General features: G+C 58.0%; 1 protein-coding gene across 1 annotated transcript; it reads left to right on the forward strand.

Moving 5' to 3' along the window:
- Positions 1-676: 676 nt before the first annotated feature.
- EPHB3 (EPH receptor B3) lies at positions 677-11,391 on the forward strand. The gene is made up of 15 exons (XM_008062790.1): positions 677-737; positions 1,818-2,490; positions 4,839-4,994; positions 5,895-6,245; positions 6,407-6,531; positions 6,690-6,849; positions 6,931-7,039; positions 7,433-7,485; positions 8,467-8,589; positions 8,682-8,929; positions 9,372-9,587; positions 9,699-9,848; positions 9,942-10,135; positions 10,244-10,399; positions 10,500-11,391. The coding sequence occupies exons 1-15, from the start codon at positions 681-683 to the stop codon at positions 10,606-10,608; spliced, it is 2,880 nt and encodes a 959-aa protein (XP_008060981.1). The 5' UTR covers positions 677-680; the 3' UTR covers positions 10,609-11,391.
- Positions 11,392-12,446: the final 1,055 nt, after the last annotated feature.

The following is a 12,446-nucleotide window of genomic DNA, read 5'->3' on the forward strand; positions in this document are numbered from 1 at the left end:
TGCAGTCAGAGTGCAAGGGGTTAGTTATGGAGTCAGGCCTGGATTTGAGCCACTCTCCTCCCTTCATCCCATGGCCTAGCAGTTTTACCCTAGGCTGTATATTCACAAAAGGGACACACCAGCAGGGACCTCTTCTCTTCAAAGGTTGCGGAAAGAACTGAACTAGGAGCTTGTTTTGAACCTTGGTGATCCCCACCCCACCCTCAAAGAGCATTCCTGCCCCATCCCCCGTGGGTGGCTGGATGGGAGCTGGCTCTGGCCTGGAACTGCTCCCCCTTCCCCTGGGCCGTGTGTGGGGCTGGGCCTTTGTGTTGGGAATGGAGTCAGAGGAGGCCAGGGCCAGGGTCTGAAGCACACAGCCCTTTGTTTCAGGATAAAGGCCCTGGCGGCCCCTTTGTGTGGAGATTAGCAGAGCCTGTAGGTGTGTGAACCAGCCTCTGCTCCCGCCTCATTAACCCAGGCCTGGGGTCAGGACAGCCACCCCCAGGCTGCCCGACCTGACAGCTTTGGGGCTGTGATATCTCTGGGGATGGATACAGAGGGGGCTTTGAGGACTTGTGGGGGGGTGCTTGGTGGGCGTCGATCTCCTGTGTCCTAGCCTTTCCTGAGTGACTTCTTCTTTGTCCCCATCCTGAGATAGCCCCTGACCTTTGTCTTCTGTTGTTCCCCTAGAAACCCTCATGGACACAAAATGGGTGACGTCTGAGTTGGCATGGACATCTCATCCAGAAAGTGGGGTGAGACCTTCCCATCATTCTCCCGAGTGTTGGCTGCCATTAGGCCTCCCCCACCCCCGCAGACATGCCCCCTCACCTCAGCAGGGCCTGGAGAAGGGCTGTCTCTGCCCATCACCCTTGCTCCTGTGGCAACCTCATCCTCCTCTCCTGGCACCTTCTGAAGCACCTGATGGTCCTTCCCTGCAGGTGTCTTTATCTCTTACTCTTCTGCCTGCCTGTGTCCCCACCCACAATCCCTTCTTGGTCCCATTCTCCCACAGCCTGGCTTCAGCCTGTTCCCACCCCTGGTTCCTCTCCTGCCTGACAGCCCTTTGCATGTCCATCCCGACCATCACCCTCCTTCCCGGGTTCCCGGAAAGAGCATTGACTTGGACCTTCATTTCCTGACTGCTAAGTTCCTGAAGTCCTGACATCACTAAAATATTCTAATTCACCTCCCTAGATGGCTTTCATGACTGCACTAAGCCCTAGAACCCTGGAGACGATGGCACTACAGGCCCTACAGTCACCAGGACTGACTGTGTGACCTTGGGCAATTCTCCTTTCTGGAGCCTTGGCTTCCTTGTCTCTAAAATGAGGACAACAGATGCACCTCCTCCTGGAGTTGTGAGGATGCAACGTGACAGTAGTAATGACAGCGAGTATTCATGAATGCTTGCTCTTTGACAGGCACTGTTACAAGCCCATTACGTATATTAGCCTGATTTAATTCCTCACAGCCTCATTTAATTCCGATCAGTCCCATTTTGCAGGCAAGGAAACAGATGTATAAAGATAAACTAATGCTCATATAGTACTTACAAGTTCCCAGCCCTGTTCTGGGTGCATTATTCATTTAAAGTCATGATTCCTTACGCATACCCCCAAGTTATAAATGGGGAAACCGAGGCCCGGGGACGTCAAGCGGCTTGCCCATAGTCACACAGCAAGCAGAGGGCTGGGATCTGAAGCCATATAGCCAGTGCGTTCAGCCACTGCGCCATAGATGCCTCCCTGTGAAGTAAATACGGCAGATCTGAGCACGGGGAAACACTTGGCAAACGCTGGCCCTCACTCTCTTTTTCCTTGGTCCGTGTGCAGTGGGAGGAGGTGAGTGGCTACGACGAGACCATGAACCCCATCCGCACGTACCAGGTGTGCAACGTGCAGGAGTCAAGCCAGAACAACTGGCTCCGCACGGGGTTCATCTGGCGGCGGGATGTGCAGCGGGTCTACGTGGAGCTCAAGTTCACGGTGCGGGACTGCAACAGCATCCCCAACATCCCTGGCTCCTGCAAGGAGACCTTCAACCTCTTCTACTATGAGGCTGACAAGGACGTGGCCTCGGCCTCCACCCCCTTCTGGATGGAGAACCCCTATGTGAAAGTGGACACCATTGCGCCCGACGAGAGCTTCTCGCGGCTAGACGCCGGCCGTGTCAACACCAAGGTGCGCAGCTTCGGGCCGCTTTCCAAGGCCGGCTTCTACCTGGCCTTCCAGGACCAGGGCACCTGCATGTCGCTCATCTCCGTGCGCGCCTTCTACAAGAAGTGTGCCTCCACCACCGCGGGCTTCGCGCTCTTCCCCGAGACCCTCACTGGGGCCGAGCCCACCTCGCTGGTCATTGCTCCTGGCACCTGCATCCCTAACGCCGTGGAGGTGTCGGTGCCCCTCAAGCTCTACTGCAATGGCGATGGAGAGTGGATGGTGCCCGTGGGTGCCTGCACCTGCGCTACCGGCCATGAGCCAGCTGCCCAGGAGTCCCAGTGCCGCCGTGAGTGGGGGCTGGCGTGAGGGAGGGAGGCAGGGAGGGCCTGGCCGCAGGCACCTCCCGCCCCCTAGCCGCTGCTCGTCATCTGACTAGGGGGTCGACACCAGGTCTGGTGGAGGGAGAAAAGGGAAGCGGGGGTATCAGAGGCAGAGAAGGCGGCGTGGGGAGGGAAACGAGAGAGCAAATGAGGAGAGGCACAGGATGATAAGGGGAAAAAATGAGAGCAAGAGGCCTTGACAAGCAGGTGCCCGAGAACCGGTCAGGGACTTGGGAGGCTGGCAGAGGCACCCTTTGCCCTGCTTCACGTAGGCACTTCACCCCGGAAGTACTAGATGGACTCCAGAACCAAGGGTACTGGGGCTGTGGGCACCTCTGCACGGCCCTTTTGCCTTGGGACGAGTCTGCTCCTGGAGAGGGAGTGTGTATATATATAGCGCAGTGGTTAAGGGCCCCATCCCTGAAGTCTTGAGTCCTGACTCTGTCACTTAAAAACCTGTGTGACCTTGGGCCAGTGAATCAGCTCTTTGAACCGCAGTTTCCTCATGTGCAACGTGAGGACAATAATAGGGATCCCTTCACAGGGCTGTAGCGAGGCTGCAGTGAGCAATGCTGTGCCCCAGAGCAGGGCCTGGCATAGGTAAGCACAGATGCCATGTCAGTGTTGGCCGTGAGTCTCAGGAACCCCGGGAGGCGTGGGAGATGGCGGCTCTTTCGCTCTTATGCATGAGGTTGGGAGGTTATGACTGGTGGCTTGCCGAGACCCATCAGACCTTAGGATGTACTAGGCTTCCCAGTTATAAAATCTGTTCACATAGAGGCTCTCATTTGAGCCTCACCACACCTTGTCAGGTAGATTCCAGTTTTCTCCCTATGTGGCCAAGAAGGAAATTGAGTCTGAGAGAGGTTCTGTGCTCTCAAGGCCTTAACTAGGAACTGTGGGAGCTGGTGCTGCAGCCTAATCCAGTGCTCCCGCATGCAGGATGGAGGTGCCCAGGGCCTTCCGTTCCTCTGCCCAGTTCTCTTCCCTGGGACTTGCAGCTGACAGCTCTGAGGATTGGGAGATGGCTCTTACCACAGCCCAATTTGTGAGGGGGATTGGCGGCATGAACCCAGCTGTGGAGCCCAGTGTTGTCGTGGGAAGGTGAATAGTGCCTTACCCGGCCCCCTCTCTGTTCTCTATGGGAACCTGCCCCGAGATTTCCTCTTCTTAAGTGGAGAAAGGGGGTGGGGTGATGAGCCTGACAGCCTGAAGAGGGGCTAACACTCTGCAGGTCCCTGGCAGGAAATGCATGCTGGTTCCCATAGCAACCAGGCTGGCCTGGCCTCTGCCCCCTCCCCCACTGGCTCAAAAGAGCTAGGATGGAATATCACCTTGGTGAGGGGAGATTAAACCCCAGAGAAGGGCCGGTCCCATCTCTGGGCATGCTTCGCTCTGGGTGACCCCTCCAGACGCAGCCATATGAAGGACTGATGATCCACTTGGTGTGTCCAAGACAGTCTTGGTTTATGCCTAATACACTAACATAATTATTACTAGTGCCCCCTACTAATAATTAGTAGTAATGCTCTTGAGTCTCCCAGTTTGAATAATATCGTATATGGCCACCTTGGATTGGGGACCCTACAGAGCCCATATTCAGGGGGTCGAGCGTAGAAGGCAGAAGAGGAGGTGCGGGAGAAGGGATGCTCTGGCACTGACCTCTGGTCTTGCTCTGGGGTCAGTCCCCTTGTGGAGGCTTCGAGGCCTCTGAACTCCAGGTGACCCCAGCCTTCCAGCCTGCTTTCTTTCTTTCCTTTTCCCACCTCTCTTCATCCCCCACCCCTGCCCCGGGGCAGGCGGGAGCTGAGTCTCACAGCCCAGCGAGAGCTGGGCTGTGAGACTCAGAGCCCCACCTCCTGGCTGTTCCCGAGTGTCCTTGAGGGTCCTCAGGAATGATTTTCTTAGAGCTTCATGGAGGGGTGAGAGCATCTCAACAGAGCATAGGGTGCTGCTAGCCCGACAGTGGTCTCTTCCCCACCCCTCCTCTTCCTCCTCCTCTCCCTCTCTTCCCTGCCTCAACAAGCCCAGGCTGTCCAGGTGATTGGGCTGACGTCTTCGTCCCTGAGGCCCCAGGGTTGGGGTGAGGGGGGCAGGGGCGGGGAGGAATCCGCTGACGTGGGGTTTCCATGGGGCAAAAGGGCCTTTTGTAGCGGCAGCTGGATTGCCTAAGCAATCCCAGCATTGCCCCCACAGTCTAGGAGGTGGAGGGGCCAAGGCCTGGGCTGGGGAAGAGCCAGGTTCTCACGGAGCTGTGGAGGCTGGTGTCTGCAGGGAAGGAGGTGAGCACCGTCCATCCTCTTCTTCCCCACAGCCTGTCCCTCTGGGAGCTACAAGGCGAAGCAAGGAGAGGGGCCCTGTCTCCCCTGCCCCCCCAACAGTCGCACCACCTCACCAGCTGCCAGCATCTGTACCTGCCACAATAACTTCTACCGCGCAGACTCAGACTCTGCAGACAGTGCCTGTACCAGTGAGTGAATGCATGTCCACGCCCTCTCCTCCGTGGGCCTTCCCTCTGGGGGCCCAGCCTGGGAGGCCTAAGCAGTCACTATGAACATCCCCATTTTCCGGGGATTCGAGGCTTAGAGGGGTTAGATGTTGTGCTCAAGATGGCACAGCTATCGAGGCTGCGGTGGCTGTGAGCGTGCCACTGCACTCCAGCCTGGGTGACAAGAGTGAGACTCCAACTCAAAAAAATAAAGATGGCACAGCTAGGAGGTTACTGCCCCTGAGCCAAAGTCCAGGTCAACCGGCTCATCCCCCCACCAACATTTAATGAGCACCTACTACTAGGTCCTAGCCAGGCATTAGGAACTGGCCGGAGCTCTCTGGTCCCTTCCTCTGTATAGATCTGCCACTCTCTTGGCCCAGCTCTAACCATGGAGGGGACCTCCCATCCCTACCCTACTGCTGCTTCCCTGGGCTGACTAGAGCTGCCCTGTAGTACCCTGCTCTCCCTGCTCTGGCCTTTGGTTTGCTAGGCATTTGCTAGGCAGGGTGCAAGGAATGTGGAGGAGAATAAGATACAGTAGTTGTCCTAAAGGAGAAACAGATATGAAAACATATAACAACAGGATCATGTACTAAGTGCTGGGCTGGAAGACAGTCTAGGAATTGTGTTATAGGAGTGCAGAGGATAGGGAGAGGATGAATCGAGGCAGGCTTCCAAGAGGAGGTGACATCACAAGTTGAGTCTTGAGAGATGAATAGGAGCCTATCCAGGGAAAAAGTGTAGGAAAGGTATTCTGTTTACTAAAGCCAGAAGCAAGGCAAGGAGGCAGGAAGCAGGTTGGAGGGTGCGGGAACTCTGGGCAGAAGGGTGGTCCTGGAGCCCCCAGCGTATCGCCTTCTCCCTGCATGTTCCCCACAGCCGTGCCATCTCCTCCCCGGGGTGTGATCTCCAATGTGAACGAGACCTCGCTCATCCTGGAGTGGAGTGAGCCCCGGGACCTGGGTGGTCGCGATGACCTCCTGTATAATGTCATCTGCAAGAAGTGCCGGGGAGGCCCCGGGGTCGGGGGCCCCTCGGCCTGCTCACGCTGTGACGACAACGTGGAGTTTGTGCCTCGGCAGCTGGGCCTGACAGAACGTCGGGTCCACATCAGCCATCTGCTGGCTCACACGCGCTACACCTTTGAGGTGCAGGCGGTCAACGGTGTCTCCGGCAAGAGCCCTCTGCCGCCCCGCTACGCAGCTGTGAATATCACCACTAACCAGGCTGGTGAGGAGGGGATACGGGAGGGTAGGGCCTGGGTCATCTTCCCCTGGATAGAGCGGAGGCTGCCCAGGACCTGCCAAGGGACCACCAGGGCGCCCGTGGGTCTTTGGGAAGAATGCCAGGGCCCAAGGACCCCTGGTGAGCCCCATGCCCTCCTTCCCCAGCCCCGTCCGAAGTGCCTACACTCCATCTGCACAGCAGCTCAGGCAGCAGCCTGACCCTGTCCTGGGCCCCGCCAGAACGGCCCAACGGAGTCATCCTGGACTACGAGATGAAGTACTTTGAGAAGGTCAGAGCCTCAAGGTGTAGGAAGAGGCCTTGGGCTGAGCTGGGCTGGGAAAACTGCCCTCCAGTGGTATCAGGGGTCCTTGGGAGCAGGGCCTTGGGTACTGAGGGGCCACAGGGGCTGCCTGGCCTCAGGACCCACCTGATGATGCCTCATTGCAGAGTGAAGGCATCGCCTCCACAGTGACCAGCCAAAAGAACTCGGTGCAACTGGACGGGCTGCGGCCCAACGCCCGCTATGTGGTGCAGGTCCGGGCCCGCACAGTTGCTGGCTATGGGCAGTACAGCCGCCCGGCCGAGTTTGAAACCACAAGCGAGAGAGGTACGTAGCTCTCCACGCCCGTCCCTGTCCTGGCCCACACCATCCCGGCCCTCCGCTCACTAGCTCCTTCTCGGTCTCCAGGCTCTGGGGCCCAGCAGCTCCAGGAGCAGCTTCCCCTCATTGTGGGCTCTGCTACAGCTGGACTTGTCTTTGTGGTAGCTGTCGTGGTCATCGCCATTGTCTGCCTCAGGTATGCCCAAGCCCACTGCTGCTCCCCTGGGCTGACTAGAGCTGCCTTGTAGTACCCTGGGGCCCTATGCCACGTAGAGGAGCCACCACCTCCCTCAGACCAGGGACACAGCCTCACTTCGCTGGAAAAGCCGTCTCCAGTCCATGTCTGTGTCCTCATCCTGCGCTGTCCCTCCACTCCTGTTGCATGCATCTCCTGGCAGAGTCCTCAGGGTCTGAGTTCACTGAGCCCCTTTCCCAGAGACCAGGGGGATGCTGTGACCACCAGCTGTGGGACCAAACACCGGGCCATCCCCTGTGCCCTCTCTGCCCCTTCTGTGAGCCCAAGGGTCCCCTGAGCGAAGAGAGCTGTGGCACTTGCCTCAAGCCTGCCCTCCTCCCCGCCTCCCTCCAGGAAGCAGCGGCACAGCTCTGATTCAGAGTACACGGAGAAGCTGCAGCAATACAGTGAGTTTGTCCCCTCATCCGACCTCCCTGAGCTCCCCCAGAGCCATGCAGGGCTTGGAGACACCCTTTTCCCTGCTTGGTACTTCATGCCTTGTAGACATACCTTTGTGCCCCCTTCTGCTTCCAATCAAGTGCCCATTTCCTGACCCCTATGTCACTCCAGGTACCCTGAGACCCTACCCACTCCTGCTAGCCCCAGAGATGACCGAGATGTGACCCCTGCCCCCAAAGGCAGTTAGTCCTGTGGGAAAGATGCATACACACAGGAAACAATTAGCTAACAATTACGTGTTAAGCCGGGTGTTCCTGTGGTAAGGGCGGTCAGAGTGTAGAGAAGAAGGCTTTCTGGAGGAGGTGTACTTGAGCTGAGCCAGTCGGGATGAGCAGGGTGTCAAGAGGTGGAGGAGAGCATTCCTGGCTAGAAGAGCCTCTGGAAGGTGGTGGGTGGGGTGGGGAGAAAGCCCAACTGTGGGGGCAGTGAGAAGTCGGGTTTGACAGCAGCTGGGAAGCCAGGCTTAGTAGCGGCGGCCAGTCCTTGGAGGGTCCTGAAAGGCAGGCAGAGGAGTTGGGACATGACTGCACCATAGGTAATTGGAAAGGCTCTCAAGCTGGGGAGTAATACAATGGGAGGATTGTTTCAGGAAGACAGAAGTATGCAGGATGGCTTGGTGGGAAAAGTCCAGAGGCAGAGAGCCCAGCTGGGAGGCTATTGCAATAGTCTGAGTGTTGAAGGCCTGGACACAGTTGGGACAGTGGGAACAGGGGAGGGATGGATCTGAGAGAGGTGTGGACATGGTGAGAGATGAGGGAGAAAGACAGAAGAGGAATTTAGGGGTCTAGCCTTTACGGGCTGAGCGGTAGGGCATCAACATGGAAGAATATGGATCCGGCTTAGAGGGAGTTGCAGGTGGGCTCCCATCAGGGGTGAGAGCCTGAGACCGAGGCTGAGGAGGTTCTCTGTCATGCCTGTTCGCCCTCCAGTTGCTCCTGGAATGAAGGTTTATATTGACCCTTTTACCTACGAGGACCCGAATGAGGCTGTTCGGGAGTTTGCCAAGGAGATTGACGTGTCCTGCGTCAAGATCGAGGAAGTGATTGGAGCTGGTGGGTCCCTGGGCTCAGGGTGGGAGGCTAAGGTGGGCTGGGTGCAGGGGGGATCCCAGAAACAGCTGATAACCTCTCCCCTCTACCCTCAGGGGAGTTTGGGGAAGTATGCCGTGGTCGGCTGAAACAGCCTGGCCGCCGCGAGGTGTTTGTGGCCATCAAGACACTGAAGGTGGGCTACACGGAGAGGCAGCGGCGGGACTTCCTGAGCGAGGCCTCCATCATGGGTCAGTTTGATCACCCCAACATAATCCGACTGGAAGGTGTGGTCACCAAAAGTCGGCCAGTCATGATCCTCACTGAGTTCATGGAGAACTGTGCCTTGGACTCCTTTCTCAGGGTAAGAGCCGGCCCCCTACCCTTCCCCCTTCCCCAGAGAGCCGGGGTCCAATCACCCCCGCCCACAAGTGAGAGCCTGTTCAGGTCCACAGGTATTTACTCAGGTGGCATGGTCCAGGGCAATAGGCAGGCTTTCAGAGCCAGAACCATCAGAGTTCCTTACTGTCTGTGTGGACCTCAGGCAAGTGACAACCTCTTTGTGTCTCTGCCTAGATGTAGAATGAGTGGTAAGAGCTATTAACCCCCTGGGTTAATTGGGATATTGTATACAAGATACTTGCCACATGTGGGCAGCTTACTCACTTTCAGCACACTCTAGACATGCCTGTAGGATAGACCAGGTATAGTCTGAGGACTTGGAGAGGGCAGGTAGGTAGGCAGGCCATCGGCCAGGAGGGAGCCCGAGGTGACGGGTCCCGCTGAGCTTTGTTTGTTGCCTCCAGCTCAACGATGGGCAGTTCACGGTCATCCAGCTGGTGGGCATGTTGCGGGGCATTGCTGCTGGCATGAAGTACCTCTCCGAGATGAACTATGTGCACCGCGACCTGGCTGCCCGCAATATCCTTGTCAACAGCAACCTGGTGTGCAAAGTCTCGGACTTTGGCCTCTCCCGCTTCCTGGAGGACGACCCCTCCGATCCTACCTACACCAGCTCCCTGGTACAGGAAGCAGCCGGGGGGAAGACCGGGGGCGGGGCCAACCAGGCAGGGGCTCGGGGCTGGGGGGCAGCCCTGAGTCACAGGGTGAAGGGCCTGTGCCCCCCCCACCAGGGCGGGAAGATCCCCATCCGCTGGACCGCCCCGGAGGCCATAGCCTATCGGAAGTTCACTTCTGCTAGTGATGTCTGGAGCTATGGAATTGTCATGTGGGAGGTCATGAGCTATGGAGAGCGACCCTACTGGGACATGAGCAACCAGGATGTGAGTGGGGCCAAGCCAGAGCGGTTGAGTGGTCGGAGGGGTGGTGGGGAGTAGAGTGGTGGCTCATTCCGGGTTTCCCTGCCCTCGGCCCAGGTCATCAATGCTGTAGAGCAAGATTACCGGCTGCCGCCACCCATGGACTGCCCCACAGCGCTGCACCAGCTCATGCTGGACTGCTGGGTGCGGGACCGGAACCTCAGGCCCAAGTTCTCCCAGATTGTCAACACCCTGGACAAGCTCATCCGCAATGCTGCCAGCCTCAAGGTCATCGCCAGTGCACAGTCTGGGTCAGTATCTGCCTCTGCTCCTAGCGAGCCAGCAGCTCTGTCCCTCCTCCCCCCGCCCCACCCCTCACCACCCCCAGGACTCACCAGCTTCTTCTCTTCTTCTCACAGCATGTCACAGCCACTCCTGGACCGCACAGTCCCGGATTACACAACCTTCACAACAGTTGGTGACTGGCTGGACGCCATCAAGATGGGGCGGTACAAGGAGAGCTTCGTCAGTGCAGGCTTCGCGTCTTTTGACCTGGTGGCCCAGATGACTGCAGAGTGAGTGTGCTTCAGATTTGGAGGGGCGGGGCAGGGCGCTTGGCTGAGCCTGGGTAGCGGGCAGGAGGGAAGGGACTGATCGTGCTTGTACCATCTGCAGAGATCTGCTCCGGATCGGGGTCACCCTCGCTGGCCACCAGAAGAAGATCCTCAGCAGTATCCAGGACATGCGGCTGCAGATGAACCAGACGCTGCCTGTGCAGGTCTGACACCCAGCTCCCACCAGGGGGGTGTCCCCCAAGGACTGCACAGGGATTCTGACCAGCCGGCTGGACTTTTGGACTTTTGGATGCCTGGCCATAGGCCGTGGCCCAGAAGATGGAAGTTTGGGAAGGGCCCGAGTTGGGACTTTTCCAGGCTTGTGCTCCCTCCCCAGGAAGTGTGCCCCAAACCTCTTCATATTGAAGATGGATTAGGAGAGGGGGTGATGACCCCTCCCCAGACTCCTCGGGGGCCCAGGCCTTCCTGCTCTCTCCAGTGAGGCATCCCCACAACCTCAGACTTATCTATTCTTCAGTGCTGGAGGTCCTGGCAGGGTCAAGTGGGGGATAAAGCCTGGGTTCCACAGGGCCCAGCCCTGGCAGGGGTCTGGCCCCCCAGGTAGGCAGAGAGCAGTCCCTCCCTCAGGAACTGGAGGAGGGGACTCCAGGAATGGGGAAATGTGACAGCCCCATCCTGAAGCCAACTGGCACCTCCAGTTTGCACAGGGACTTGTTCTGGGGGCTGGGGCCCTGTCCCCACCCCCATCCTTGGTGCTGTCATAAAAGGGCAGGCAGGGGCAGGCTGAGGAGCAGCCCCCTGCCCCCCCAGAGACTGACTCTCAGAGCCAGAGATGGGATGTATGTGAGTGTGTGTGTGAGTGTGTGTGTGCGTGTGCACACGTGTGCGCGCACTGGCCTGCACAGAGAGCATGAGTGAGCGTGTAAAAGCTTGGCCTTGTGCCCTGCAGTGGGGCCAGCTGGGCCGACAGTGGAATAAAGGCAATAAGATGATTCTCCTGCCCCTTCTTCCTCCCAAAGCAGCATCCCCTCGAGTTCACAATCCCTGAACCCCAACCCTTCACGATGACCCGGGAGACCAGATCCGGTGCTTTCCAGGCTCAATTTCCATTTTGTGCTTCCACCTCATTGCTGTGAGCATCTAACACACTTCTTGGAAGTGTAACAACAGAACGCGACCCCCTCCCCCAGAACAACTTCCCTCTGAGGCGCAGGCCTTCCTGGGGTGGGGCAGACACTTGAGTCTGGTAGGTGTTTTACTGAGCCCTTCACAGCCATTGTCTGAGGGAGCTGACGGTAGAGGGGGTTGGTCGGTTCTCAGGGTCACGTGGGCAAGGACAAAAGGTGGGCAGAGCCACTGGTGTTCCCCAGGGGAGTTCCAGAGGTCCTGCTCCTCTGCATGGAGGACTTACTGGGCCCAGGCACCAGGCTAAATGCCCCATTTATACACGGATTTTATTTAATCTCACAACAACCCAGCCAGGGAAGGAAGTATTTTTTATCTCCTTTTTACCGAGGAAAAGGAGAGGTTAAGTAACTTGCCCAAAGCCGCTGAGCCAGTGAGTAAGGCCCGAGGCTGGGATTCCCACCCGGAGACTACTTGCGCATTTGAAAGGTTCCGAGGATAAATAACAAGAACCGGGGAGAGGGTTAGGAAAACAGCTTCTGGAAATGTCAAAGGAGAAAGCGTGGGGGTTGGGGAGGGGCGCTCCGAGGCCCCTTGGCCTCAGAAGCAGGCGGGGGAGAGGGCCTGCAGTCCTTTTCCCAATGTCGGGAGGCGCCCTTGGGAGCCTTGCAGCCTCGAAAAGCTTCGCGAGGTACCTGCATACCCCAAGTTGGAGGTCGCTAGGCAGGACCGGGTAGGCACGGAGGCGTGGACAGACACGCGCCGCGCAGATGCGGGGGCTCACACGTCGCGGCCCAGCACATCTCTGGATGCTTCCAGGCAGCGCGAGCTTCCTGGGGGAACCGAGCCGCGAGGCCAGGCTTGGCGGAGCTGCAGGCCCGGAGCTCGCGGCCGCTGTTCAGGTGCTGGGGTCGAGGCCGTG

The sequence above is a fragment of the Carlito syrichta genome, unplaced genomic scaffold, assembly GCF_000164805.1.
Source record: "Carlito syrichta isolate Samal-C Ts95f unplaced genomic scaffold, Tarsius_syrichta-2.0.1 Scaffold305827, whole genome shotgun sequence".
NCBI classification, from domain to species: Eukaryota; Metazoa; Chordata; class Mammalia; order Primates; family Tarsiidae; genus Carlito; species Carlito syrichta.

Bases quoted from the DNA above. Each gene is read 5' to 3' on its own strand.
- EPHB3 (XM_008062790.1), top strand. From the start codon at position 681: ATGGACACAAAATGGGTGACGTCTGAGTTGGCATGGACATCTCATCCA. The intron at 7,040-7,432 runs GTATGCCCAAGC...GCCTCCCTCCAG, and splicing joins ATCGCCATTGTCTGCCTCAG to GAAGCAGCGGCACAGCTCTG. The intron at 10,136-10,243 runs GTCAGTATCTGC...TTCTTCTCACAG, and splicing joins ATCGCCAGTGCACAGTCTGG to CATGTCACAGCCACTCCTGG.